This window comes from Scyliorhinus torazame, chromosome 11 (assembly GCF_047496885.1).
Source record: "Scyliorhinus torazame isolate Kashiwa2021f chromosome 11, sScyTor2.1, whole genome shotgun sequence".
NCBI classification, from domain to species: Eukaryota; Metazoa; Chordata; class Chondrichthyes; order Carcharhiniformes; family Scyliorhinidae; genus Scyliorhinus; species Scyliorhinus torazame.
Window position 1 is genome coordinate 105541640 of NC_092717.1, and position 27077 is coordinate 105568716.

The 27077-nt window shown below is 48.3% G+C and overlaps 1 protein-coding gene across 13 annotated transcripts in view; it reads left to right on the plus strand.

The window, feature by feature from the left end:
• eya1 (EYA transcriptional coactivator and phosphatase 1) overlaps nucleotides 1-27077 on the plus strand; it is a 314469-nt gene that overhangs the window by 44731 nt on the left and 242661 nt on the right. For 12 of the 13 annotated variants that reach the window (XM_072467575.1, XM_072467570.1, XM_072467574.1 and 9 more), the window contains one exon: nucleotides 17041-17118. In XM_072467575.1, coding sequence (XP_072323676.1) covers nucleotides 17041-17118 — 78 coding nt within the window. Of the gene's footprint in view, nucleotides 1-8225; nucleotides 8279-17040; nucleotides 17119-27077 lie in introns of those variants that run through there. The other variant, XM_072467581.1, reaches the window with a different exon arrangement.

Genomic DNA, 27077 nt, shown 5'->3' on the forward strand with positions numbered 1-27077 from the left:
ACGAGAGGTTGAGTAGACTGGGACTGTACTCATTGGAGTTTAGAAGGATGCGGGGGGATCTTATTGAGACATATAAAATTATGAAGGGAATAGATAGGATAGATGCGGGCAGGTTGTTTCCACTGGTCGGTGAAAGCAGAACTAGGGGGCATAGCCTCAAAATAAGGGGTGGTAGATTTAGGAACTTCTTCACCCAAAGGGTTGTGAATCTCTGGAATTCCTTGCCCAGTGAAGCAGTTGAGGCTCCTTCTTTAAACATTTTTAAGAAAAAGATAGATGCCTTTCTAAAGAATAAAGGGATTCGGGGATATGGTGTACGGGCCGGAGAGTGGAGCTGAGTCCACAAAGATCACATGATCTCATTAAATGGCGGAGCAGGCTCGAGGGGCCAGATGGCCTACTCCTGTTCCTAGTTCTTATGTTCTTATGTTCTTAAGATGTGCTGTTAGGTGATTTGAACATTCTGAATTCTCCCTCTGTGTACCCGAACAGCCGCCGGAATGTGGCGACTCGGGGATTTTCACAGTAACTTCATTGCAGTGTTAATGTAAGCCTTCTTGTGACAATAAAGATTATTATATTATTGTGTTTACAAATTACCATCCGAGCCTTTTCTGTGTTTCAGCACAGCAGATAATAAAATAAAACGTGAAGTAACTTGTAGCATTTGAAGCACTTTTGAGCTGCGTTAACTACCTTACTGCTGCCAACAATCTTTATTTTGTGGTTACCATAACAACCCAAGTGGAGATAATAAATTAGTCTCATTAAATAAAAGCCACCAATATGATTTACATGCACTGACAGAGTTTTGCTACATTAAAAAAATTGTTTCACTCATTGAAAATTTGTGCAGGTTTTAATTTTTTTAAATGCTGCATGCTACTTCCGCTTGGAAGCACAGTGCTAATAATTTTTTTCCATAAGACTGACAAATATTTAAAAAATCTAAGTACTGTAGTCATAATGAAGGTTTACATTGCCAAAGGCTGGGCCATAAACCTGCAGCTGTGTCAGAAAATTAAGGTAGCAAAACATAATTCACTGGCATTTGTGCCTGACATTTTGGCCTGCCTCCTTCACTGCTTGAAAAGAAAGAAGTTTCCACTCCCTTCTTTTAAAATCTTGGTAAAGTCACTGTATTAGAAATTGGTTGGTGTCTGAGAATAGGCATGCCTTTGACAAGCTTAACTGGCGTCAGCTGTATTAAAACATTATTTTTTAGAGTACCCAATTAATATTTTCCCTTTTAAGGGGCAATTTAGCGTGGCCAATCCACCTAGCCTGCACATCTTTGGGTTGTGGGGGCGAAACCCACACAAACACGGGGAGAATGTGCAAACTCCACACGGACAGTGACCCAGAGCCGGGATCGAACCTGGGACCTCAGCGCCGTGAGGCAACAGGGCTAATCCACTGCGCCACCGTGCTGCACACATCAGCTGTATTTATAGTGCGACTCGAAGTATGTTTGGTTACATCTAGCTTTCCATTTTAGGTGGTCTGCTGTGATTCATTTTTAAAAGAAATATTCTTGTTAAAAAACACAGTGGAGGGGTAAAGTTGTGCTGCACCACATTAGTATTTCACAGATTACACATTTCTATTCATCTCCTCCAACCATAAAAAGGTGCTGACCTATTTGAGATAAACTTTGTTAACATAATAGCAAAATATTTTGGACCAGTACATTAACATACTTATGACTGATATTACACAGCACAATGTTAAGTCATAAATTTTTAAAATAAACATTTAGAGTACCCAATTCTTTTCCCCCCCCCCAATTTTGGGGCAATTTATTCTGGCCAATCCACCTGCCCTGCACATCTTTGGGTTGTGGGGGTGAGACCCACGCAGACACGGGAAGAATGTGCAAACTCCACACAGACAGTACCCGGGGCCAGGATCGAACCTGGGTCCGCGGCTCTGTGAGGCAGCAGTGCTAACCACTGTGCCACCACGATGCCCACAATCGCAAGTCATGAAGAGTGACTGAGTGAACACAATTTATGCTGACAGATTATTTTAAACATTACATTGCTGATTTTGAGAAACTGTTCTCAGATTGTAAACTGAGTTGGATTTCTAGATTGCAATTATATCTGCAATTTCAAGAATGAATGAGCTTCCATTTGAGTTTCTACATGTTGTGATTTTTACAATGGTAATCAATCAGTAAAGCTTGTATCTAGGAGTTGCAGTCCAGTTTAGTTCTTGTGTAAAAGCAGCCCAATTCGAAAACAACACTTTCAGATGTTGCAATTAAGAATAAGTATTTAAGGGGTGGCACATGGCACAGTGGTTAGCACTGGGACCTACGGCGCTGAGGTCCCGGGTTCGAATCCTGGCCCTGGGTCACTGTCCGTGTGGAGTTTGCACATTCTCCCCGTGTCTGCGTGGGTTTCACCCCCACAACCCAAAGGTGGATTGGCCACGCTAAAATTGCCCCTTGATTGGAAATAAAATAAAATTGGGTACTCTAAATTTATTAAAAATAAAGAATAAGTATTCACAGTGTTATTGAACAAATTACCATGAGATCCTTCAATGTGCATCTGGACAGCAGATTCTTCTGTTAACTGTTGAGCCATTTAATAGTGTTATTTAAATGTCCAAGGAAGAAACTCTTTGCTTAAGTTAATTATTTTGTTCATTAAAGCAAAGGCGAAGTGGAAACTAATAATATTTCAACTGTTTTTATCAGTGTCAGAATATCATCTGGTGCACTTGTAATATTTCCTAAATAACCGAACGCCTAAAATTTAATTTCATATTTTGTCATCCCTATTCCTATAACTATGACTCAAATAATGCAAAACAGTTAGCAGCTGATGGCAGAAAACTAGCACTAGTGAAATACATTTACAAAAAATGAGACCAGGAGTTGCCAGTATTAAAGGCATTAATAACCGACGTGTGAGGGAAAGAACTACTGAATTCTAAGTTTATCTCACTTATTGAGATACAGTATATAAAATTAAGTAAATTGGAAAAAATAATTATTTGTAAGTTTTTGGTTCGGCTTTTGGCTCCTGGACAGATTTGTCCGATATTTATCAATACAATTCAATTAACAACTCCTGACTGGTTTACCTACTGTAGTAAGTAGAGCACCTGTAATACAAATTCAATACTGATGCAAGAAGAGTGGCCTTATAATTGACTTCCTAAAATTACTATCAGAAAAGTTACTGTAGGCACTCCCTTCGGCAGCAGATACACTAGAAATGTTACTGTAGGGAGAAAATTCAGAACAGAGTGCTATGTTAGACCCTATTTTGTCCTTGCAATGTTTTAGCATCCACCTGATATTTCAGAAGAAATAGGGATGGAGCAGGTCATATGGCCGGTTGACCCTGTTCCGCCATTCAATTACAATCACCGCTGATCTAGGGCTACACTCATTTTCCTGCCTGCTCTCCATATCCCTTAATTCACTGAGAGAATCCAAATTCTACCTATCTCAGCCTTAAACGTATTCAATCATGGAGCATCCAGAATCCACGGGTGGAGAAAGGATTTACAACCCTTCGAGTGAAGTCATTTCTCCTAATCTCAGTCTTAAATGATTGGCCCCTTATCCTGAGACTGTGCCCCCCCCCCCCCCCCCCCCCCCACCATGTTTTAGATTCCCCAACCGATGGAAACAATCTCTCCGCATCTACTCTATCAAGCCATTTCAGAAGTTTGTAAGTGTCAATGATGTCACCTTTCAATCTTCTAAATGCCGGAGAATATAAGCCCAATTTGCTTAACCTCTCATCATAGGACAAATTATAGAATCTCTACAGTGCAGAAGAAGGCCATTCGACCCATCAAGTCTGCACCGAAATCTGAAAGCGCGCCCTACCTAGGTCCACTTCCCCACCCATCCCCATAAGCCCACCTAACCTGCTTCTATTTGGACTGTGGGAGGAAACCGTAGCACCCGGAGAAAATCCACGCAGACATGGAGAGAACAGGCAAACTCCAGAGTCACCCAAGGCTGGAATCAAACCCGAGTCCCTGCCGCTGTGAGGTAGCAGTGCTATCCACTGTGCCACCGTATCCCAGGGAACAATCTAGTGAATCTTTGCTGTAGTACCTCCAGTGAAATATATCCTTCCTTAAATGTGGAGACCAAAACTGTACACAGTATTCCAAATGAGGTCTCAACAAAACCCTGTACAGCTGGAGCAAGATTCCTTTGCAATAAAGGTCCACATGTCATTTTCTTTCCTAACTCCTTTCTGTATGCTAATTTACTGCATGCCTTGTACAAGCACACTATGTCTCTTTGAATATTAATACTTCCAAGTTTCACACATTAAAAAAAATATTCTGCCTTTTTTACGACCAAAGTGAACAAACTCACATTCCTCGACAGTATACTCCATCTGCCATCTGTTGCCGACTCACCTAATCTGCCTATATCTCTCGTCGCAGCTTACCTTTCCACCTATCATTTGGTCTATTTACCCAATTAACTTTAGCTAGTTCTGACCTCATACCAATATAATTGGCATGGAATTTGAAGATATTATGAACATTATTAGCCATTTTGGAAATTGGGCAGCTGGGCTGCTGCCCAAGTGCTCGAGGGAGGTGGGTGAGCCCCTGTGAGTGGATGGGCTCGGTCGGGGGTTGGTCTGCTATCTTTGGGGTTCGCCACTGGGTTGTGAGGCAAGGGGGCCCAGCGCCCGTAGGTCCAGCATGCCACCCCGGATGGGGATCATGTATACCCAAAGCCAGGGCAGCTCCAGCTGCTGCCTGTCTCTCCCAGTGAACACCCCCAGGACAGAGACCCGTCCATGATGAGATGGTGAAGGTCACTTTAACCCCCGTCTATAACCTGAAGTCTATTGTTGATGGGGAATTGGCAATGTGAGCACCACAGCTCCCAAGTGGATTCCTGTGCCATGACGTAGGCGGTTGTTACTGCCTGGTATCCCAATCAAGCTGTGGGTCCTGGACATTTACCCTGATTCCGGAGGTGCCAACACCACAGAGACAGTGGCCAACATTTGAACACCCAAGAGCTGGGGCTCAGCACTGGGGACATCTCTGCGACCAGAGGGTGGGTGTGTGGACTGGGGAGGGAACCAGCACCCGCTCAAGGAAATGTTCCCAGCAGGTGTCTGGGGTCCGGCACCCAGTGGCCACTTTTGCGGCCAAGGGTGCACGTGCAGGGCATGTTGGATGGCACCCTGAGGGATGGCAGGGTATGTGAGGGAGGGGAGGCTTGGGGGATCCAAGGGTACCTGGGTGGAAGCCAAAGCTCCAATTCCTTACGGATATTACATTATGGATGGTATCTTGGACCCCAAGGGGGTTGCCCATATGGCTGTGTTGGCAGTCCAGGCAGCGAGAGGCCAGAGAAGGTGGAGACAGCAGTGTGGACTGAGACTCGAAGTGGCAGCCCATGTGCAGGACCCCTCCAACATACGGAGGACCCGGCCGCTACTCAAGCTGGGGAGGGATCCAGAGGGGGTGGCCGGCGACAGCCCAAGGTGTTCATGAGTCACTAGTCCTTCGAACAGATGATGAACGGCACGTGCCACAGGAGGCTTTGCCTCAACAAGGGGACGGTGCAGCACCTGTAACCATGTCATTGTGGACTTGGTACCAGATGGAGGAGGAGGATATCTGCTCCTGGTGGCCATTAAGGTCACTGCAGCCTGAACGTCTACACTTTCAGATCGTTCCAGGGCTTGAGCGGGGACTTGCGCAGCATATCCCAAACAACAACCCACAAGTGCAACAGGGCATCCGACGCCACAAACTTTGACCTGGACTAAGCCCATCAAGATGCCTGGACAGCAGGATTCTCCGCCATGGTCGGATGTCCAGGTCCAGGGTCTAATAGATGGCATGTATGTCGCCTTGAGTGCACCGTGCAGTCTAGGAGTGCCCATCATCAACAGGAAGTGGTTCCCCTCCCTAAACATCCAACTTATGTGCAACCACCACCTGAAGATCATGTACGTGTGTGCATGCTTCCCTGGGAATGTGCACGGCAGCTACATCCTGTGCAGTCGGAGGTCCACGGCACCTTCAAGGAATTCCCCAGGGTGACCAGATTGCACTTGGTGGCTAAGGGTACCCGCTTAGTACCTGGCATATGATGCCAGTATGGAGGTCGGTGACCAATGCGGAGACCCGATATAACGAGGCCCATGTGGCCACCCGGGCTGTCATTGTACGGTGCATCGGACTGAATAAGATGTGGTTCCAGGACTTCCGCTGGCAGCTGTGAGGGAGTAGGTCGCACATTTGGTGGCTCCCGCTCGGGTCGGAACTTTGGACCTTTTTCCTCGATTTATTTTGTCGGATCCGAAGTGGAAAATTGACGTTGGATGCAACTGTGATGAGGAATCCTACATCAGTGCATGGAGAGGCGGACCAGGAGTGCTCGCAAAGCAAGAAATCGGTCAACGGGGAAGGCTTGGGCCGAGGCTGCAACTGGAGAAAGCGTGGGGGACGACCGGACTTCTGACTCGACGACCCAGCGGTCGACGGAGCAGCTGATGCAGTTCATACAGGAGGTCTTCACCAAGCAGAAACATGAATGCTTGGACCCAATTAAGGAATCGATTGCGCGGCTGAAACCCAGACCTGATGCTCAAGATCGGGCAATTCAGAAAATGGAGAAGGCACTGACTGAGCAGGAGGAGCACCAAGCTGCAGTGGAGTTGGAGGTGGGGATGCCGAGAGACCAGCAGAAAAGGCTCCAGAAGAAGGTGGAGGACCTAGAGAACAGGTCCCGCCGGCAGAACCTGAGAATCGTGGTTCTCCCAGAGGAATCCGAAGAAACGGGCGCAGGGGTGTACATAGCGGGTATGTTCGAGAAGCTACTGGGGGAGGGGACGTTCACCCGACCCTTGGAGGTGTACAGAGCGCTAGCGAGGAAGCCGCATGTAGGTGACCCTCCGAGAGCAATGGTGGTGAGATTCCACAGGTACCTAGACAAGGAGTGCATTCTACGTGGGCCAGGCAAACGCGGAGCTGCAAATGGGAGAACAGCGTCCTGCATATATATCAAGATCTGAGCGCGGACGTGGCCAGGAGAAGAGCGTGTTCAATCAGATAAAATCGGCCCTTTGTAAGAAGAAGGTAAAGTTTGGGCTGCTGTATCCGGCCCGTCTTTGGGTCACTCACGAAGAGCAACATTTCTACTTGGAGTCGCCCAAGGAAGCAATGGACTTTGCTAGAAGGAAAGGGCTGGTAGCAGACTGAGGAGTTTGGACTGAACTTTGCTGCAGAGTTCATGTTTTTTAAAAAGAAATAGTTTTTGTTTTTTGGACATTACTTATAATGCTTTCTGTGTTGATTTGGGGTCTGCGGACGAGCTGTGTGAGTTAAAATTTGCATTTGCACTGATGGAGATGTGAATGGTAGATGTTGGGTCTTCTTTTTGATTTTCTTTGTGTTTCTTTTGAGCAATTGGGTTCTGATTGTTTTTGTTTGCATATGTGTGGGTCCGAGCGAGGGGGAGGGGGGGGAGGGGGGGGAGGGGGAGAGGGCACAATAGGTGGGAAAATGTCTGGCGCCATGGGCGGGGGGCCACCAAGCTATCTGGGCGGGCTAACTCACAGAAGCACAGTAGGGGGTGAGCAGATGTTATGCTTGTTGAAGGGGGCTGCGTGTATAGTGCTGTTACTGTGGGGGGAGGGGGGGAAATGTTCCGCTGATGGGGAGGGACTTTTGCTGCAGGATAACAAGGAGGTCGGGGACAGAGGCTGCCGGGGGCGGGCCTGCGGATGCATGGGGGCGCGGGCTGAAGACTGGCCCAAAAAAGGTGAAGGCTGATCGGCGGGGGGCGGGGGGGGGGGCAGACCAGGCTGATCACATGGAACGTAAGAGGGCTAAATGGGCTGGTTAAGAGGGCACGCTTGTTCGCGCATTTGAGGGGACTGAAGGCGGACCTGGCAATGTTGCAGGAGACCCACCTTAGAGTAACTGACCAGGTCAACTAAGGAAGGGATGGGTCGGACAGGTTTTCCAATCGGGGCTGGACTCTAAGACTAGGGGGGCCGCAATCCTGATTAATAAGCGAGTGTCATTTGAGGTGGGAAGAATAGTTGCGGAAGTGGGGGTTCGGTACACTATGGGGAGGGGAGGGAGGGGATTTGGGCAGCCGAGAGTGAAGGAGTTTTCCTTCTACTCGCACATGCATAAGGTGTACTCCCGGATTGACTTTTTTATCCTGAATAGGGCTTTACTGGCGGGGGTAGTGGACACTGAGTATTCAGCGATCACGATCTCGGATCATGCCCTGCACTGGGTTGACCTACAGGTAAGCGAGGAGGGTGACAAATCCCAAATTTCTTTACCCGTCATTCTGGCCTCAATAAAAGTCGAGATGGATTTGCAGGTACAGTATTAGTTATTTTATTTGGCTTGCAAGCCTTTCTCAATTCACAGCAATTCACAGCAAGTACAAAGCACATCTTGCTTCGTACTCCTCTGGAATCAAGTGAGTCTGTAGGACAAAGGGATCTCTACTACTCACACAACTGGCATCAAGTTTCACATACACGATTCCCATAGGTCATCCTATACCCCTCCTGACCTATCCATACACTCTAATTGGCTCACTTCCAATCCCTTCCTCTGGCCCCTATTACCCAGCATCCTTTTCTCCTCCTTTGGTGGACACACCTCCTTCTTGCTTTGCCATGCGGTCTGAAATCCTTTGTCTGTGAACTCACCAGAATGAGACTGGCCTATCTCTACATTACAGTAACTAATATCTCTAAAACAATTATTTTATATCACATTCGTCATTGGTAGCCAGCGCCCGCACTGGAGGCTGGACATGGGACTTTTAGCTGATGAGGAGGTGTGTGGGTGGCTGAGGAAGTGTATCCAGAACTATCTGGAAGTCAACGACACGTGGCAAGTTTTGGCTGCAGTGGTCTGGGAGGCGCTGAAGGCGGTGGTTAGAGGGGAGCTGATCTCGATACGGGCACATAGGGAGAAGGTAGACAGAGCAGAGACGGACCGACTGATGAAGGAAATACTACAGGTCGACAGGAGGTCTGCGGAGACCCCAGAGGGAGGGCTTCTAAGGGAACAACGGAGGCGACAGGCGGAGTTTGGCTTGTTAACTACAGGGAAGGCGGTGGAGCAGCTGAGGAAGGCGAGGGGGGCAATCTATGAATATGGGGAGAAGGCCAATAGAATGCTTGCGCAGCAGCTTAGAAAGCGGGAGGCAGCCAGGGAGATTGGGAAAGTAAGGGACAGGAATGGGAACCTGGTTGGAGATGCAGCTGGGGTCAATAAGGCGTTCAAGGAATTCTACTGCAGGCTGTATGAGTCGGAACCCCCAGCTGGGCCGGAGGGGATGAGGCAATTCTTAGGGAGGCTGAAGGTCCCGAAGGTTGACAAAGAGTTGGTAGAAGGGCTGGGGGCCCTGATCGAGTTGGAAGAGATAGCAGAAGGGCTGAAGGCCATGCAGGCGGGTAAAGCCCCGAGACCGGATGGATACCCCGTGGAGTTTTACAAAACGTTCTCTGGGATACTGGGGTCACTGCTAATGAGGACATTTAATGAGGCAAGGGAGAGAGGGGGGCTTCCCCCGACGATGTCACAGGTCACTATCTCATTGATCCTGAAGCGGGACAAGGACCCAGAGCTATGCGGGTCCTACAGACCGATCTCTCTACTAAATGTAGACGCCAAATTGTTTGCTTAGATCTTGTCCTCAAGGATTGAAGACTGCATTCTGGATGTGATTGGGGAGGACCAGATGGGATTTGTTAAGGGGAGGCAGTTGGCGGCCAACGTAAGAAGGCTGTTGAATGTAATTATGATGTCCCCAGAGGGTAGGGACGTAGAGGTAGTGGTCACAATGGATGCAGAGAAGGCATTCGTCTGGGTGGAATGGGATTATCTTTGGGAGGTACTGGGGCGGTTTGGATTTGGGCGGAGCTTCATTGACTGGATCAAGTTGCTGTATCAGGCTGACATCGGGCTATTTTAGGCTGCACTGGAAGACGAGGCAGGGATGCCCCCTCTACCCGCTGTTGTTCGCACTGGCCATAGAACCGCTGGCAATTGCGTTGAGAGCCTCAAGGGGCTAGAAGGGGCCTGGTCCGGGCGGGGCGGGAGTGGAACACAGAGTCTCACTATATGCGGACGACCTGCTCTTACATGTGTCAGACCCATTGGAAGGGATGGAAGAAATTATGGGGATTCTGAGGGATTTTGGCCGGTTTTCGGGTTACAAATTGAACATGGGGAAAAGTGAGATGTTCGCGATTCAGGCAAGGGGGCAGGAGAGGAGACTGGGAGAGCTGCCGTTCAGAGTGGTGGGAGGTAGCTTTCGTTACTTAGGCATCCAGGTGGTGCGGGAATGGGAACGGCTGCACAAGCTAAACCTGGCCCGACCAAATGAAGGAGGATTTTCAAAGGTGGGACGTGCTCCCGCTGTCACTGGCTGGGAGGATACAGACAGTGAAAATGACGGTTCTTCCGAGATTCCTGTTTGTGTTTCAGTGCCTTCCCATCTTTATTCCTCGGTCCTTTTTTAAACCGGTCAACAAGATGATCTCGGGCTTTGTGTGGGCGTGTAAGACCCCGTGAGTTAAAATGGGGATGCTGGAGCGCAGCCAGGGGGAGGGCGGGCTGGCACTCCAGAACGTTAGTAATTATTACTGGGCGGCGGATATAGCCACGATTAGGAAGTGTGTGGTTGGGGCGGGTCAATGTGGAAGTGAGTAGAGGCGGCATCATGTAAGGGCACTAGTTTGGGGGCATTGGTACCAGCACCTCTGCTGTTCCCGCTGGCACGCTACTCCACCAGCCCCGTGGTGTTCGTGGTTCTGAGAGTCTGGGGGCAATGGAGGAGACATGTGGGAGCAGAGGGAGCATTGGTCTGGTCCCCAATTTGCAATAATCACCGGTTTGCCCCGTGGAGGTTAGATGGAGGGTTCCGGAGATGGCAGAGAGCAGGGATCGAGAGGATGGGAGATATGTTTATAGAGGGGAGCTTTCCCAGCCTGAGGGAACTGGAGGAGAAATTTGAACTGACAGGAGGGAATGAATTTAGGTACCTACAGGATTTCCCACACAGGCTGGTCTCAACCTTCCCACTTCCACCACCAAGGGGGATACAGGACAGAGTAGATTCCAGAGTGTGGGTGGGAGAAGGGAGGGTTTCGGACATTTATAAGGAACTTATGGGGTTCGAGGAATTGCAGACCGAGGAGCTGAACCACAAATGGGAAGAGGAGTTAGGAGGTGAGGTAGAAGATGGTCTCTGGGCAGATGCGTCGAGCAGTGTCAACGCGTCCACAACATGTGCCAGGCTCAGCCTGATACAGTTTAAGGTCGTTCACCGGGCCCACATGACAGTGGCCCAGGTGAGCAGGTTCTTTGGCGTAGAAGACAGGCGCGCAAGGTGTGCGGGAGGACCAGTGAACCATGTTCATATGTTCTGGGCATGCCCGAAGCATAGGGGACTCTGGCAGGGGTTTGTGGATGTCATGTCCAAGGTGTTGAAAACAAGGGTGGCGCCGAGTCCAGAGGTGGCGATTTTTGGGCTGTCGGATGATCCAGGATTCCAGGAGGAGAAAGAGGCAGACGTCCTGGCCTTTGCCTCTCTGGTAGCCCGGAGACGGATACTATCAGCTTGGAGGGACTCGAAGCCCCCAAAGTCAGAGACCTGGCTATCGGATATGGCTCGCTTTCTCTGTCTGGAGAAAATCAAGTTCGCCTTGAGAGGGTCACTGTTAGGGTTCACCCGGAGGTCGACTTCTTTAGGTAAAATTAACCGTCAGCAGAAGGGGGGATTTAGTTTAGAGTCGGGGATTAGAAAAGGAGGGACCTGTGAGAGAGGAAGACGGCTGTTGCACTATGTTTATATTTCTATGTACACTGTTTCTTCTGTTACTGTTATAAAACCATAAATACCTCAATAAAATATTTATATTAAAAAAAAGATGTGGTTCCGATGCCTCGACCACTCTGGTACAGTACCCCCCCCTCTTGAGGTCACCCGCTTTGTGGTGGTCTGCTCTGCCCTCTGCAACCTGGCACAGCAGTGGGGCAACGTGCTGGGGGTGGAAGAGGAGGAACATGCAGACATCTCCGAGGAGGAGCCAAGCCAGGAGTACTGGGAGGCGAGCCCGGGGAGGACCCTGGGACCCTTAGCATTTGACAGGGCCTCAGCTAGGTCCTGGGATCCAGCAGACCTCCAACTGCTGTCTCCCCTGGACGATCCTGCCCCACCTGATGTGCATCAGCAACTGTGCTGCTCTCCAGATTGTGCCCCAGAGCCTGTCCACTACTTTTGCCCACCGAGGTCGGTGTCTCTGCGCTGGTGGAGGGTGGGGATGACAACTATGATGCATCGATGGTGGCATCCTCAGAACTCACATCCTCGGTGTTCTCATGGGAGTCTGGGGGGGTGGTGTGGGGAGAGGGGGGGTGCAGGTGGTGGGGGGGGGGGAGGTGGCCGGTGGCCCCAGATGGACCAGTTAATCGAATGGTGATTCTGCTGAAAATGGACATGTGGTCAGTGAGAAGGAAGGATCATCATCCTGGCATGAACAACTCATGTGACAGGTCCTCCGGGTGGTGGCTGGTGGATAATCACCTCTGCGGCAGTGGCTAATCTCTGTGTCAGTGACCAACCTGTCCTTGATCACCCCCGTGACCTCCAGGGCCTGTTCCTTGTGGGGGTTGAGGAGTGCCAGGTCATCGAGGGGGGTGATGGGGTAGTAGCGGAACTGGTTCCAGGGAGCCGATGACAACTCATCCTTGCGACTCGGTGGAGGGCGTTCTGCATTTTGTGGCACTGGGTGGCAGTCCTCCTTGTCAGACTCCCTGCGCTGAAGGCTGCTGCTACTGCCCCTCAGGCGGCACTGACTGCTCTGTGGCTGACCCTCCAGGCCCCTCGGGGAGCAGGGTACCCCATCTGGACTCGGTTTTATGCATCAGTCTGGCCAGGTCGGCTTATTAGAATCATGGTGGTGGTCTGCGTGGTGGTATGGCTGTGTTCTGTCTGGGGTTTGCTCTGCCGGATCGGTTTAAGTGCTACTCTTCCTCGTTAACGGGGAGCTGCCGGGCATAGTCCCGGCGAATCAGCTATTGGGACATTCATTTACAGCATGAAGCCCGTGGGGCATCATTAATAATCTTTATTAGTGTCACAAGTAAGTTTACAATAACACTGCACTGAAGTAATTGTGAAAATCCCCTAGTCGCCACATTCCGGCGTATGTTCGTGTACACAGAGGGAGAATTCAGAATGTCCAAATTACCTAACAGCACGTCTTTTGGGACTTGTGGGAAGAAACCGGAGCACCCGGAGGAAACCCACGCAGACACGGGGAGAATGTTTAGACTCCGCACAGATAGTGACCCAAGCAAGAATCGAACCTGGGACCCTGGTGCTGTGAAGCAACAGTGCTAACCACTGTGCTACCGTGCTGTCATTAAGTGCCCTAGTTAAAGTTAGATACCCGTGATGGCCTCACCGGGTTGACTGTCAGGAATCATCCGGCATTTCCCGCTCACTACCACACTGTTTCTGTTAGATCGCGCCCTAGATCTAAGATATCTTTATCCCAAGTCTGTACTACAATGTATTGCTCCAATAAATTGTTGCAAAAACATTCTACTAACTCATCATCCAGACCACTCTTGCTTTGTTGATTGTCCAAGTCTACAAGAAGATTAACGTCCCAAACAATGATCATATTACCTTTGTTAAAAACTCTAATAATTTCTTATTCAATGCTCTACCCAATGACATAACTACTATTAGGGGGCCAATAGACCACACCCACAAATGTTTTCTGACTCTTCCTATTCCTTGACTATTCATCCATTTTGTTTCTACTTCATGATCTTCTGAGGTCAGATCCTTTCTCACCATTGTCCTTCTGTCATCTTTGACAATCTGGGCCACCCTTCGCCATTCTGTCTGTCTTTCCTAAATGTTGTGTATCCTGGGATATTTGCTTCTCAACCTGGATCAACTTGATACTGTGTCTCTGTAATGGTGACTAAATCTAAATAATTTGCCTCTTTTTGTGTCACTTGTTTATCCATCTTATTGCGGATGATTCAAATAAAGAACCTTTAATTTCAATTTTCTATTTCTATTCCATGCAATGTTCTTATTTGCTGATGAAAATTTTTGTTAAACTCTCTGTCCCTTCATGACCCACTCTGCTTATCTTTATCCATGTTCTTGTCCTGTTATGACATCTCTACCTTTCTCTATTGATTTATGAAGCTCCCTTTGGCCGAGCAGCCCCCTTTCTTTTGGTTTAAAGCCCTGTCCATAGCCTTAGTTATATAACTGACTCGGATACTGGTCCCAGCCAGGTTCAAGAGGAGCCCTTCTCAGGGGAATAGCTCAGTCTTTCCTGTGTGTAGATGCCAGTACCCCATGTAGTAAAGTCCTGTCTTCCCACACCATTCTTTGAGCCATGCATTTAATTCTTTAGTCTGCTTTACTCTATGTCAATTTATGTGTGACTCGGGTAACAATCCAGAGATCATTACCTTTATGTTCTGCATTTTAATTTGGTCTCTGGCTTCTCAAATTCTCTTAGACAGAATCATGATTTTCTGCCATGTCATTGGACCATGGCAGGGATCCTCGCACACCCCTCCAGCCAATAGCAGATGTCCTTAAGCCTGGCACTGGGCAGGCAACACAGCCTTCTTAGCTTCCTATTGCGGCTGCAGAGCGTGGTATCCATGCCCCTGACTATACTGTCTCCTATGACTAAAACGTTCCTCTTCATTCACCTGAATGGCACCTTTACCATGGTGCCATAGTTAGTCTGCTCACCCACCTTGCAGTCCTTTTTATCCAAACAGTTAGCAAGAACCTTGTTCCTTTTGGACAAAATCAGGGGCTAAAGCTCTTCCATCGCTAAGTTTCCCTTACCTGCCCAACTAGCAGTTACAGCCTTCTGTCCCTGTCCATTAACCAACTCAAGATCTGCTTAACCTAAGGGGAGTGACTTCCTCCTGGAAACAAAAGGTCTCGGTAACTCCCCCCCACTCTGAGCATCACAATGTCTATAACTCACTCCAGCTCAGCAACTTTGAGCCTAAGTTGCCTAAGAAGCTGTAAACCTTTTTGCAGATCTGGTTGACCGGGATTGCATTGCATCCCACAGATCCTCACATGCTATGAGCCAAATCCAGAAAATAATTACCACATAGGACCCGCAACTTTCTTTTGGGAACCTTTCTTCTAGTTTAGGGTAGAAGTTGTGGGGTGAAATTCTCCGGAAACGGCGCGATGTCCGCCGACTGGCGCCCAAAACGGCGCAAATCAGACGGGCATCGCACCGCCCCAAAGGTGCGGAATGCTCCGCATCTTTGGGGGCCGAGCCCCAACCTTGAGGGGCTAGGTCGGCGGCGGACAAATTTCCGCCCCGCCAGCTGGCAGAAAAGGCCTTTGGTGCCCCGCCAGCTGGCGCGGAAATGACATCTCCAGGCGGCGCATGCGCGGGAGCGTCAGCGGCCGCTGGGAAGCTGTCAGCGGCCGCTGACGCTCCCGCGCATGCGCAGTTGAGGGAGTCTCTTCTGCCTCCACCATGGTGGAGACCGTGGCGGAGGCGGAAGGAAAAGAGTGCCCCCACGGCACAGGCCCGCCCGCGGATCGGCGGGCCCCGATCGCGGGCCAGGCCACCGTGGGGGCACCCCCCGGGGCCAGATCGCCCCGCGCCCCCCCCCCAGGACCCCGGAGCCCGCCCGTGCCGCCTTGTCCCGCCGGTAAGGTAGGTGGTTTAATTTACGCCGGCGGGACAGGCATTTTAGTGGCGGGACTTCGGCCCATCCGGAAAATTCATCCTTTCAAGTTCATAACTGCATCATGTTGATGATTTGGCCACTAAATCATCAAGGGAATTATTTATAGTCTTTAAATAGAAAGTGCTGCCATTGCCTATGAAACTTTAAAATCTAATGCTTTAAAAATTTTAAATCGCTGGACAGAAGGTGACTACTTGTTCCATCTGTTAGTACTAGCACTTTCTGCTTCCGTACCTCTTCCGTACCACTTCCACCTCGCATTGCTTTAAACATTATGGGCGTGATCTACTGGCTGTTCATCCCTGTGGGATATTCTGGTCCCATGCTGGTGTGCGGGTTTTCTGTGACAAGGGGTGCAGTCACCAAGGAAATCCCGTTGACAACGGCGGGGTCAGTAAATCCTGCTGGTGGGCTACTTGCACTGTCGGAAAACACACGGCGGGTTGGTCAGTAAATCCCACCCTGTGTTCGAAATATGTGAAATGAACAGACAATCTAATATCTCATTGTTTATAAATGGGAAAATACTTTGGCTGCCTGTTTAATACTCATTTTTAAAATTAATATAAGTGTTATGGGCGAGGCTTTCAGAACCCCAAAATGTATCATGGAGTTCAACCAACCTCACTTTAATGTATTTGTTGCTTTTCCGAGCACACAGCTTTTTCCCTAGGTGTGGGATTACAATTGTGGACACGTGGGTTTTTAAACACAAAACACTGTTTATTCCATGAACTCAACTTAACATCTTAAATAAACATTGGATCTCTTAAAACCCCTTACTTCAAAGATAACTCAGAAAATATTGCAACAGTAAATAATTCCTTAAAATGTTCCTTCAAACTTCCAAGAGACTCAACACCTTTAAACAAAATCACATCAGGTTAAAGGATATATATATTTTCTGTAGAATGGCAGAGACTGTCGCAAACTGGCTTTCTACTTTTAAACTGCTCTCAGCAAAACCAGCCAGGCACTTTTTAGCTGCTCTCAGCAAAACCAAACTGCAAAACTTACAGTTCTCTGGAAACACACCGACACTGCTTTTTAAACTGAAACTAAAAACCTGCAAAACACGGACTGCAAAATGGCTGAACTGAGCTGAGCTCCACCCACTCTATGACATCACTGTTTTCTGAAAGGTACATTGCTTAAACATCCAGTTCTTAAAGGCACTCTCGCATGACATAAGATATAATTTTAGTTTTCTGTGGATGTCAGCGTTCTTCATCAAATTGTTGTCATAGCTTCATTTTTCTTGTTGCTTTTCAGTCAAAACCGAACCAATGAGCAACAGTGATATTGCCACAACATCAACAGATGGATCTTTAGAGAATTTCTCAGGTGCAGGTAAGAAGGCACAAAATGTTTAATGAAGGTCATGGCCAACTGGTTATCAGGCAAAACCATTGAGCCAGCAGATAAAGGATAAGATTCTTAGTTTCAGCTCAGCAAGCTGGGGCTGGTTTAGCACAGGGCTAAATAGCTGGCTTTTAAAGCAGACCAAGGCAGCCAGCAGCGCGGGTTCAATTCCCGTATCAACCTCCCCGAACAGGCGCCGGAATGTGGTGACTAGGGGCTTTTCACAGTAACTTCATTGAAGCTTACTTGTGACAATAAGCGATTTTCATTTCATTTTATTTCAAGCAGGCCCTTAGGCAAATTTTACTGAATTGATACTGAGATGAAAAAAGGACAAAGTTTCATTAGTGATGCCAGTAACCAGCCCCATATTGTCCTTCTGACTGAGTTTGATTGTTTCCACCTTTCTCTATTCCAAAAAGAACATGGAATGATTTACGTAATTTAAAAAGTTGCTTATACACTTTATAAATGGCAAAAACTATTTTGCCTTTCTTTAATTTTGTATAATTTTGCACCTAACGAAGGGTTGTGTATTTCATAGTATATTCAGAAATATAATTTGTAGATTAACCAATATTTTATATAGCTTTTATATTTTGTTATTTGAAGATTTACATTCAATTGTAGAATATGAAACATAAACTATACGTTCAGTTTAAAAACGAAAAGTAAAGTCTAGAGCACAATTTTTCATTCAACAGTCTACCCAATTTTACAGAATAAAGTAATTGTCACAGAAGAATTTTGTTTGTTGTGTCTGCAAAATTATACATCTTCTTACCTGCTTTGAGACATTTGTATCCAGACTCCTCTGTTGGTGATTGGTGTCCCCACCATAGGAAACAACAGGACCATAGCTTTGAGTTGGCCTGACATCCACTCTGGCATGCCTCTCCCGTCTCAAATATTCAATAAGATTTTTGTTAACTGTACAAAATATGGCAGTTTTGAACAAAAATATAATCCATCTGGACTTTACTGCTGCTTTAACTATTCAAAGAAAATTAATTTTGATGAAATTACCATCTAACATCTGGACTGTTTGCAATAGAATTTTGTTGTTTTATGTCAATAATGATGTTGGTGTAAATTTTCCTAATTGTTCAGTGAATTAATGCACCAAGTCCATGATTAAACCAGAGATAAATAGTTTTATGGGTATCGAAGAAGTCCTGCAGTGAGGGCAGAAAGTGGGTCATGAGCCTGTGTAGATGTTCTCTGGACCGAGGAAGTGATTTTACCGCCAACAGCCTTTTCACCAATGTCTTCACCAGTGCCCACTTAATTATGCCTGCTGTCACTCAGCGCTGCCAGCCTAATCAAAGGGCTGATGATAGCTTGGCAGCTGTAACAGCATCACTGGTAGCAGTGGCTACTCCTGAGTTTGCCGAGAGACAGAGATGGCACCCCCATCTTGGGGCACCCTTGCAGAATGAGTAAGGATGTTTTTTATTGCACCAAGCTCAGGCAGATCTGACTGTCTCAGGCCATTGATGGGGTGAACCTACCAGTGGCAGCACTGGAGCTGAGGGGATTCTCGGGGGGTCCCTTTTAGGCCATGGAGCAGCTGGAAAGGAAGGTTTTGACCCACTGGGAAGCAACATAATATACTTGCTGGTTACCCATGCTGCCGGGGCCCACCTGATAAAATGCCAGTGGGAATGTATAGTGGCTTCAATTAGCCACTTAATTGAATTAATTGGCCGCATGCCGCTGGTCAGCACGCGGAGGTGCCACTCGTGTTCCAGCTTCTGGGAATATTCAGTGGTAGCGAGAAGGTGTCAAGCGTTCTTCCTGGTACCGTTTATTTGACTGGTTTATTTTTTGAACCCTCACATCTCCCACCTTGTCTCCAGAGGCTACTAGGGCTGCTGATCTCAATCAGGAAGCAGTTCAGATGCTGAATGGATTCAGTGCATTGGTTTGGGGAAGAGAAAAATCAACCAGGATTTCTGGTCCGGTGTTTATTCTGTTAAATTATCCATTTATATGGACATCAAATTGAAGACAAATCAGGCTTGGCTGGCAATCAGGTAATCGTCAACAACATGGGTGGGATTCTCTGACCCTGTGCCAGGTCGGAGAATCGCCGGCGGGCCGCACGAATCGCGCCACGCCACCCCAACGCCGGCACACGATTCTCCAATGGCGCCAGCGTTGTTGGCGCGGGGCTGGTCGCAGGGCACTCTATGCGGCCGGCCCGCCGATTCTCCGGCCTGGATGGGCCAAGTGGCCGTAAGAAAAGAGCTGAGTCCTGCCGGCGCCGTTCTAACCTGCTCTGAGCCGGTGGGACCTCTGCGTTGAAGGGTCGGGTGGCGGCCTGTGGGGAGGAAGGGGGGGTCTCACCCCAGGGGGGGCCTCCAATGTGGCCTAGCCCGCAATCGGGGCCCACTGATCGGCTGGCCAGCCTCTGTGGCTGAGGGCCTCCTTTCCTACCCGCCGGCCCCTATACTCCTGTGCCATGTTGCGTCGGGGCCGGCGTGTTGAAGGAGGCCACTGTGCATGCACGTGTTGGCACCTGCGCCACTACGCATGTCCTTGTTGGCGCCGGCGCAACTGCGCATGCGCGGATCCCGCGGCGCACAGTTTGCGCCGGGATCGGCAAGTGGAGCAGCGCGAACTGCTCCAGCGCCGTGCTGGCCCCCTGTAGGAGCCAGAATTAGTCCTGGGAGCAGCCCACTCACGCCATCGTAAAACGCGACGGCGTTTACGACGGTGTGGACACTCTGCCGCGGGATTGGAGAATCCCGCCCCATATCTCAGCACAGTGTTTTTCGAACGGTTTTTCCCGGGATCCGCTTTTGCCGGCCTTCGCGACCCATGTCAGCCGACCTTCGCGTCACACTCCATGTTCACTTACCTTTAATGTGAAAGGGAGCCTCACGGTCTCACTTGAAGCAGGTTCAAAGGAGGAAAGTGCAATGCACTATCAGGTGCAGACTTCAGCCGGTTCCTTTGTGCTATCTTCATCTTTATGAAAACGGAAAATCCAATCTCGCACATGTAGGTCATCATGAAGGGCAATAGGAACAAAATGCTTGTTTTACTCATCGCTGAATACTCCTAGGAGTTGCTCCTCTACAATGCTGACAGCCTCATGGGGTTTGGTGTGCTTTTAATGTGGTATCATAGGTCAGCTACAACAGCATAGTATTTTAATTTGGAGTCAGCTGAACGTTGATAACTGACTCTGGGGTCTCAAACTCAAAAGGAATTTTTCACCCACCACTTCTGTTACAAAACCTGAAACTTCTCTCATTTGCCAATACTTCACTGCATATAACACACATGGGGTTTGCACCCTTATTTGCATTGGCACAATTGACAAAGCCATACCTCGAGAAATAATCTTTATACTGCTTGTTCTTGAGTTAAGTTTATTCTTTGCAGGCAGTTAACCAGAGGCCCTGGACAGAGTGAAAACTAACATGGCTGTGTCCTACTCTGGACTCTCCTGAGCAGCTCTCCGGCAGATTCTGTTGCAGTAGCCTGTCCTGTAGGTACATTGCCTACATTGCTTACTTGAGCCTCTGGCCGTCTCTTACTTTTCAGAAAACCATCCCTCTCCACAATCCTCTTGCCTGGCTGGCTAGGAAATGGAAGCAAGTCTCCTCTGTTGTTTGGCACCAAAAGCACGTAGCAGCCGTTGGGCGCTTCTCCCTCGATCGGGATCACCACGGGAATAGTACGACTGATCGCTCCGATACCATCTCAACACCTGCCCATAACCCGCCCGCGGGGTCATGACCTGCACTTTGAAAAACCCTGGGCTGGATTCTCCACTCCCCGATACATTCGGCGAGGGGGTGGAGAATCCTCGATGACGTCAAAATCGGTGGCGCCGCCACGTTCACGATGCTCTGCCCCCTGAAAAGCAGCGTATTCCAGGAGTATGCCACGTATCCACAGCCTCAAGCCATTGCCTGAGGCCCGCCCCGCGATGCTCCGTCCCCGACAGGCCGAGTTCCCAACGGCTTGGGACACGTGTGGTCTCACCCATCGTGAACTTAGCGTGGTGGCTGCGGACTCAGTCCAGCGCCGCCACAGTAGGGGGAGGGCCGATTGCCGGCCGGGGGCGGGGGGGGGGGGGGGGCTTCACACTGGGGCTGTGGGCGGGCAGTCCGGGACGCGCGAGCGGCCAAAAGGGGGTACTATTTTTGCCGTCCGGGTCCGCGAGCTGAGTCCACCATGAAGCATGGCACAGCCGCTGCAGGCCTCCGCCGTGCGCATGTGTGGTCGGACCCCATTTGGAGTATTGTGAGCAGTTTTGGGCCACGTATCTAAGGAAGGATGTGCTGGCCTTGGAAAGGGGCTAGAGGGGGTTCACAAGAATAATCCCTGGAATGAAGAATTGTCGTATGAGGAACGGTTGAGAACTCTGGGTCTGTACTCGTTGGAGCTTAGAAGGATGAGGGGGGATCTTATTGAAACTTACAGGATACTGTGAGGCCTGGATAGAGTGGACGTGGAGAGGATGTTTCCACTTGGAGGAGAAACTAGAACCAGAGGACACCATCTCAGACTGAAGGGACGATCCTTTAAAACAGAGATGAGGAGGAATTTCTTCAGCCAGAGGGTGGTGAATCTGTGGAACTCTTTGCCGCAGAAGGCAGTGGAGGCCAAATCACTGAGTGTCTTTAAGACAGAGATAGATAGGTTCTTGATTAATAAGGGGATCAGAGGTTCTGGGGAGAAGGCAGGAGAATGGGGATGAGAAAATATCAGCCCTGATTGAATGGCGGAGCAGACTCAATGGGCCGAGTGGCCTAATTCTGCTCCTATGTCTTGTGGTCTTATGGACCCGGAAATGCTCAGGGCCGTATCGGCAGCTGGAGCTGAGAGCTCTACACTGCCTCCCTGCTAGCCCCCAGCAAAACGGTGAATCGGTGGCTGTTTTGCGGCAGTTTTCCTGACGTAAAACACCACCGTTTTCACGCCGGCGTGGATATTTAGTCTCCCAAACGGAGAATCCAGCCCCCTGTCTTCGCAAATACAGGAAGATGGGCCACTAATGCGATTTATGACAGGGCGTGGTAGTCAAAGACTAATATCTACTATGGAACTGTAGCCTTGCAAGAATTGGTGTCCAGAAAAGGGGCTGCAATTGCAGAGGAATATAAATATTAATCCATATTAGTACTGTCAGATATACATAGGGAATACTGTAAAACCTAGTGTATGTCATTGTTTTGTGCATAATCCTTATATATTAGATCTGACGCATGAAATTGTAAAATATCCATGTTTTTCTCACAGTTAACTCATTGAACCAGGAAACATGAAAAGCATCCATAACTGGAGAATTTCTCTTAGAATTTGTTGCCTGAATTTTTTCCTCTTTTTTTTAACCATAACAGACTGTTTGGAATTAAGATTTAACAATTATCCAGTTGTAATACAGCTGCCAGATTAGATGTCGTCTTTTGCTATGTTCCCATTGTTACTTTAAATGGGTGATATTATTTCATAGTCCGGAATATTTGGAAGGTTAAAACAATTATACTTATATTAAAAATAAAGTTGGGAAATGCAGAGATTGAGACTAATTACACATAACAACTGGAAGCAACAACCAATAGCCTTCTGTAACAGTTACCATTGGCCTGAAGACCTGATTTTAAAAAAACAAAAAATTATTTCATGAGATGTGAGCGTCCCCGGCCAGACCAACACCTCCAATTGCCCTTCAGAAGGTGGTGGTGAGCCGCGCATATTTGCTCATCTGTCTTCCCAATTTGGCCGGGATTCTCCGAGCCTGCGGCGGGTCGGAGAATCGCCGGGGGCGCGGGAAATTCCCGCCACGCTGCTCCGACGCCATGCTGCCGATTCTCCAGCGAGGCGCCAATCGCGCCTGCGCGATCACCGCACCGCTGGTCGATTCTCCGCGTGCGACGGGCCGAATTCCCGCCGAGCTCGTGCGAGTCCCACCAGCATGGTTCAAACCTGGTACCACCCGGTGGGAGGTCGGATCCGCGGCCGCTGTGGACGTCCTGGTGAGGGGGCGGGGGGATTTGACTCTGGGGGCGGCCTCCACGGGGTCCAGGCCCGCAATCGGGAGCTTCTGATGGGCGGGCAGCCGCGATCTGGAGCGGGCCGATCTCCTTCCACGCGGGCCCGTTGTTAGGTCCCCGACATGTTGCTCCTTGCTGGTGCGGAGACGGCAACCATGCACATGGGCCAGTGCAGAGATGGCCGTCTCGTGCATGCGTGGACTCGCGCCGGCTTTGGCAAGCATGTGCGGACCCGCGCCGGCTCTGCAGGGCCGCCTTTCGGCACCGGAGTAGCCCACTTAAAGACGGCGAATTGCTGAGCCAGGAGGCCCGTTGACACCGGCGTACACCACTCCGGTGTTTACACCGGCGTCAACACTTGGCAGGGATTTCGGAGAATCCTGACCAAAATGTTTTGCTCAGGGACGCGGGTATTGCGGGTATACGAGATGAAGAATACACCAAACCTGTAGAACAGATAAACGATAGATGTGATTTCTATAAGAAATATAGAAGAACACCATCATGAGCCATAATAAGTATGCCCTTAGCGAGAGGTTTTAATGAAGGTGTGGGATAAAGAAAAGAACATTTTCATTTTACACTTTGTAGACTTGGCAAATAGGTTTAGTCAGTCAACGATCATACATGGTAAAGAAAATAAATGTGGAACAGGTAATGGAAAAATGGATCGGGACTGGACTAGGGCCACCGGAAGAGTTCCTCATGGATAATGGGGGAATTTGCTAAGAATGAATTTTGGGATCTGTGTAAGAACATGAACATAGTTATGAATACAGCTGCTACAAAAAGACGATTTAGTAACGGAATATGAGAGGGAAATAATGCTTTGATAGATTAAATGCTTCGTAAAATTTTTGCAAATAGGCCATTGCTGTAAATTAACTTCGGCTTTAGCATGGGCCATCAATGTAAAGAATTCACTACAGATGGTTGGCGGCGACAGTCCATATCAGTTATTTTTTGGTAGAAATATCAAAATTCCTTCAGTTATGAATGATCATCCTCCAGCTTGGGACGGGACTACGATTAGCTCTACCTTTTCTGAGCATTTGAATGAACTGCACGTGGCAGAGGCGGACTTGCACTTTTGAAGGCCCTGCGTGCGCTCTCTTTGCGGGCCCCCATGTCATGCCCTGTCCTTTGGTGATGTGGTGACCCACCTCCAATTACATCAAGCCTCACCCCAAATGAAATCAATGCTCTCCTGATCTCACCCACCCAGTCAACTGAGGATCAATTCTCATTTACTAATTACAATCTGGTCCAACCTGGCAGCAACAAAATGATCAGGGGGTTAGATAGGGTGGACAGTGAGAGCCTTCTCCCGCGGATGGAAATGGCTGGCACGAGGGGACATAGCTTTAAACTGAGAGGTAATAGATATAGGACAGAGGTCAGAGGTAGGTTCTTTACGCAAAGAGTGGTGAGGCCGTGGAATGCCCTACCTGCAACAGTAGTGAACTCGCCAACATTGAGGGCATTTAAAAGTTTATTGGATAAGCATATGGATGATAATGGCATAGTGTAGGTTAGATGGCTTTTGTTTCGGTGCAACATCGTGGGCCGAAGGGCCTGTACTGCACTGTATCGTTCTATGTTCAACAGAAAACATCAACAATAAGACAGCAAAAAGGTGCAAGTGAGGGGGGGGGAAAAAACAAAAATAATTGGCATCTACAACTCCACAACAACAACGCCACCTTTCCCCTCCTGTATTGTTGAAGAGCCTGCTCGAGTGGGAATTTTAATAATTTCAAAACGTCCAACTGCATGGAATGCAGCGGCCTCCTGCTCAAATTCAAACTGTCAACATGAGCACCAGCTGCTCAGCAGCCATGTCCAATGGGAAAGACAAGAGGAGGCCAGGCTTCGGCTACACAGGCCTTCCTGAGGTCCCTACACACACACACACGTACACATAATCCGGCATTGCAAGATGGTAAGAACTTAAAAAAGGAAAGATTTATTTACTGCTTGTGTTGCATTATGGACTGGGATATTTATTGTTTCTTTTGATGCCGCCGAAGGACATTTCCATCCAGCCATTGCCCGCTGAGGGTGGGATAAGGGGTAAAAAATAAATGAGTATCCGCCGCCGGACAAGAAAATAAATAAATTCTTCTTCTGCCCCCCCCCCCTTCCAGTTCATAGAAACCCTGCAGGCCCATTGAGTGTGCACCAACCGAAAGATCACTCTACCGAGGCACACTCCCCTGCCCTGTCCCCATAACCCCACCTAACCTGCACATCTTTGGACACTAATGGGAGAGTAGACAATAATGGGTCACATAGAATATAAGATCCTTTGGGCGAATGTCCACTCTATAAAAAGCGTCAATGAAAAGAGACTACAGATTAACATGGTGAGTCTTTTACAGCAAGACTTTACCAATGTTTGCTGCCCCTTGCTGTTTCTTAGCTCCAGCCAAACAGATACCACATCTTGTTCTTCTGATCTGTGATCATCCTTTACTTCTGTACTAACCCCACCCATTACTATCAGCGAAACACTGCCTCTTTTCCTTTCTGCCTATCTGTCCTAAATGTTGAATAGTCTTGAATATTCTTGGTCACCCTGCAGCCATGTTTCTGTTTTAGCAATTAGATCATTACTTAATTCTGTTTATGCGTTTTAATCATCTACCATGTTGTGAATGTTGCTTGTATTTAGGTAGAGTGCCCTTAATTTTATTTCTTGGACATTATTTAACATTCTAAGCTTCAATGATGCTCGCCTTAGTTTCAACTGCCTTGCCATTTTACTACTTCCCGTTACCAACTTTCCATCCGTTTTCAGCACCCCCTCACGTTCCCATCCCCCAACAAACTGGTTGAGGGGAGACATGACAGATGAAATTTAATGCACCCAGGGGTGAAATGATACATTTTGGTTGGAAGAAAGACAAGAGAGAATATAAACTAAAGGGCGAAATTCTAAAGTGGGTGCATGAACAGTGGGACCTGGGGGTGTATGTGCACATTATTGAAGGTGGCAAGGCAAATTGAGATAGCAGTTAAAAAGGCATATAGATTCTTGGACTTTATAAACAGTGGAATGGAGTAGTAAATCAAGGAAACTATGATGGACCTTTTATAAAGCTATGGCTCGGGCCTCAACTGCAGTATTGTATCCGATTCTGGACACTATGAAGGTTTTCAAGAGGGTGCAGAAAAGATTTACGAAAAATGGTTCCAGAACTGAGGGATTTCAGTCATGGGGATAAATTGGAGAGGTGTGGTGGTTCTTCTTTTTGAAGAGGTTGATGGAGGTGTTTAAAATCCAGAGGGGCATAAACAGAATAGATAGAGAGAAACTGTTCCCATTAGCAGATGGTCAAGACAAAGATACAGATTTAAGATGATTGGTAAAAGAACCAGAAGTGACATGAGGGGAAACCTTTTTGCATAGAGAGTGACTATGATCTGGTATGAATTGTCTGAAAGGTGATGTAGACAGGTTCGATCGTGGCTTTCAAAGGTAATTGGATAAGCATTTGAAGAAAAGAAAATACAGGCTGTGGAGAAAAGGGAAATTGTACCCCGAGACACTGACATACCAACTAGTGGAAACAGAATATCCTTCTCTACCCTGTCAAAATTGTTCATAATTTTGAGCACCTCAATAAGGTCACCTCTTAATCTTCTCTGCTCCAATGAGAACAAGCCCAATTTCTCGAGTCTTTCCTTGTATCTAAAATTCCTAATTCCTGGTATCATTCTAGTAACTCTCCTCTGCACTCTCTCCAGAGCTTTAACACCCTTCCTTAAATAAGAGCCCCAGGACTGAACACAATACTCCAAATGTGGTCTGATCAGTAGGAGCATTGTCATAACCTGGGATTAAGCAGGCTATGGGGCACTTTTGAGACTGGGGGATTGATACTCCCAAAGGAAGTACACACTCCCCCACTGAGGGCGGGGCACCTCATC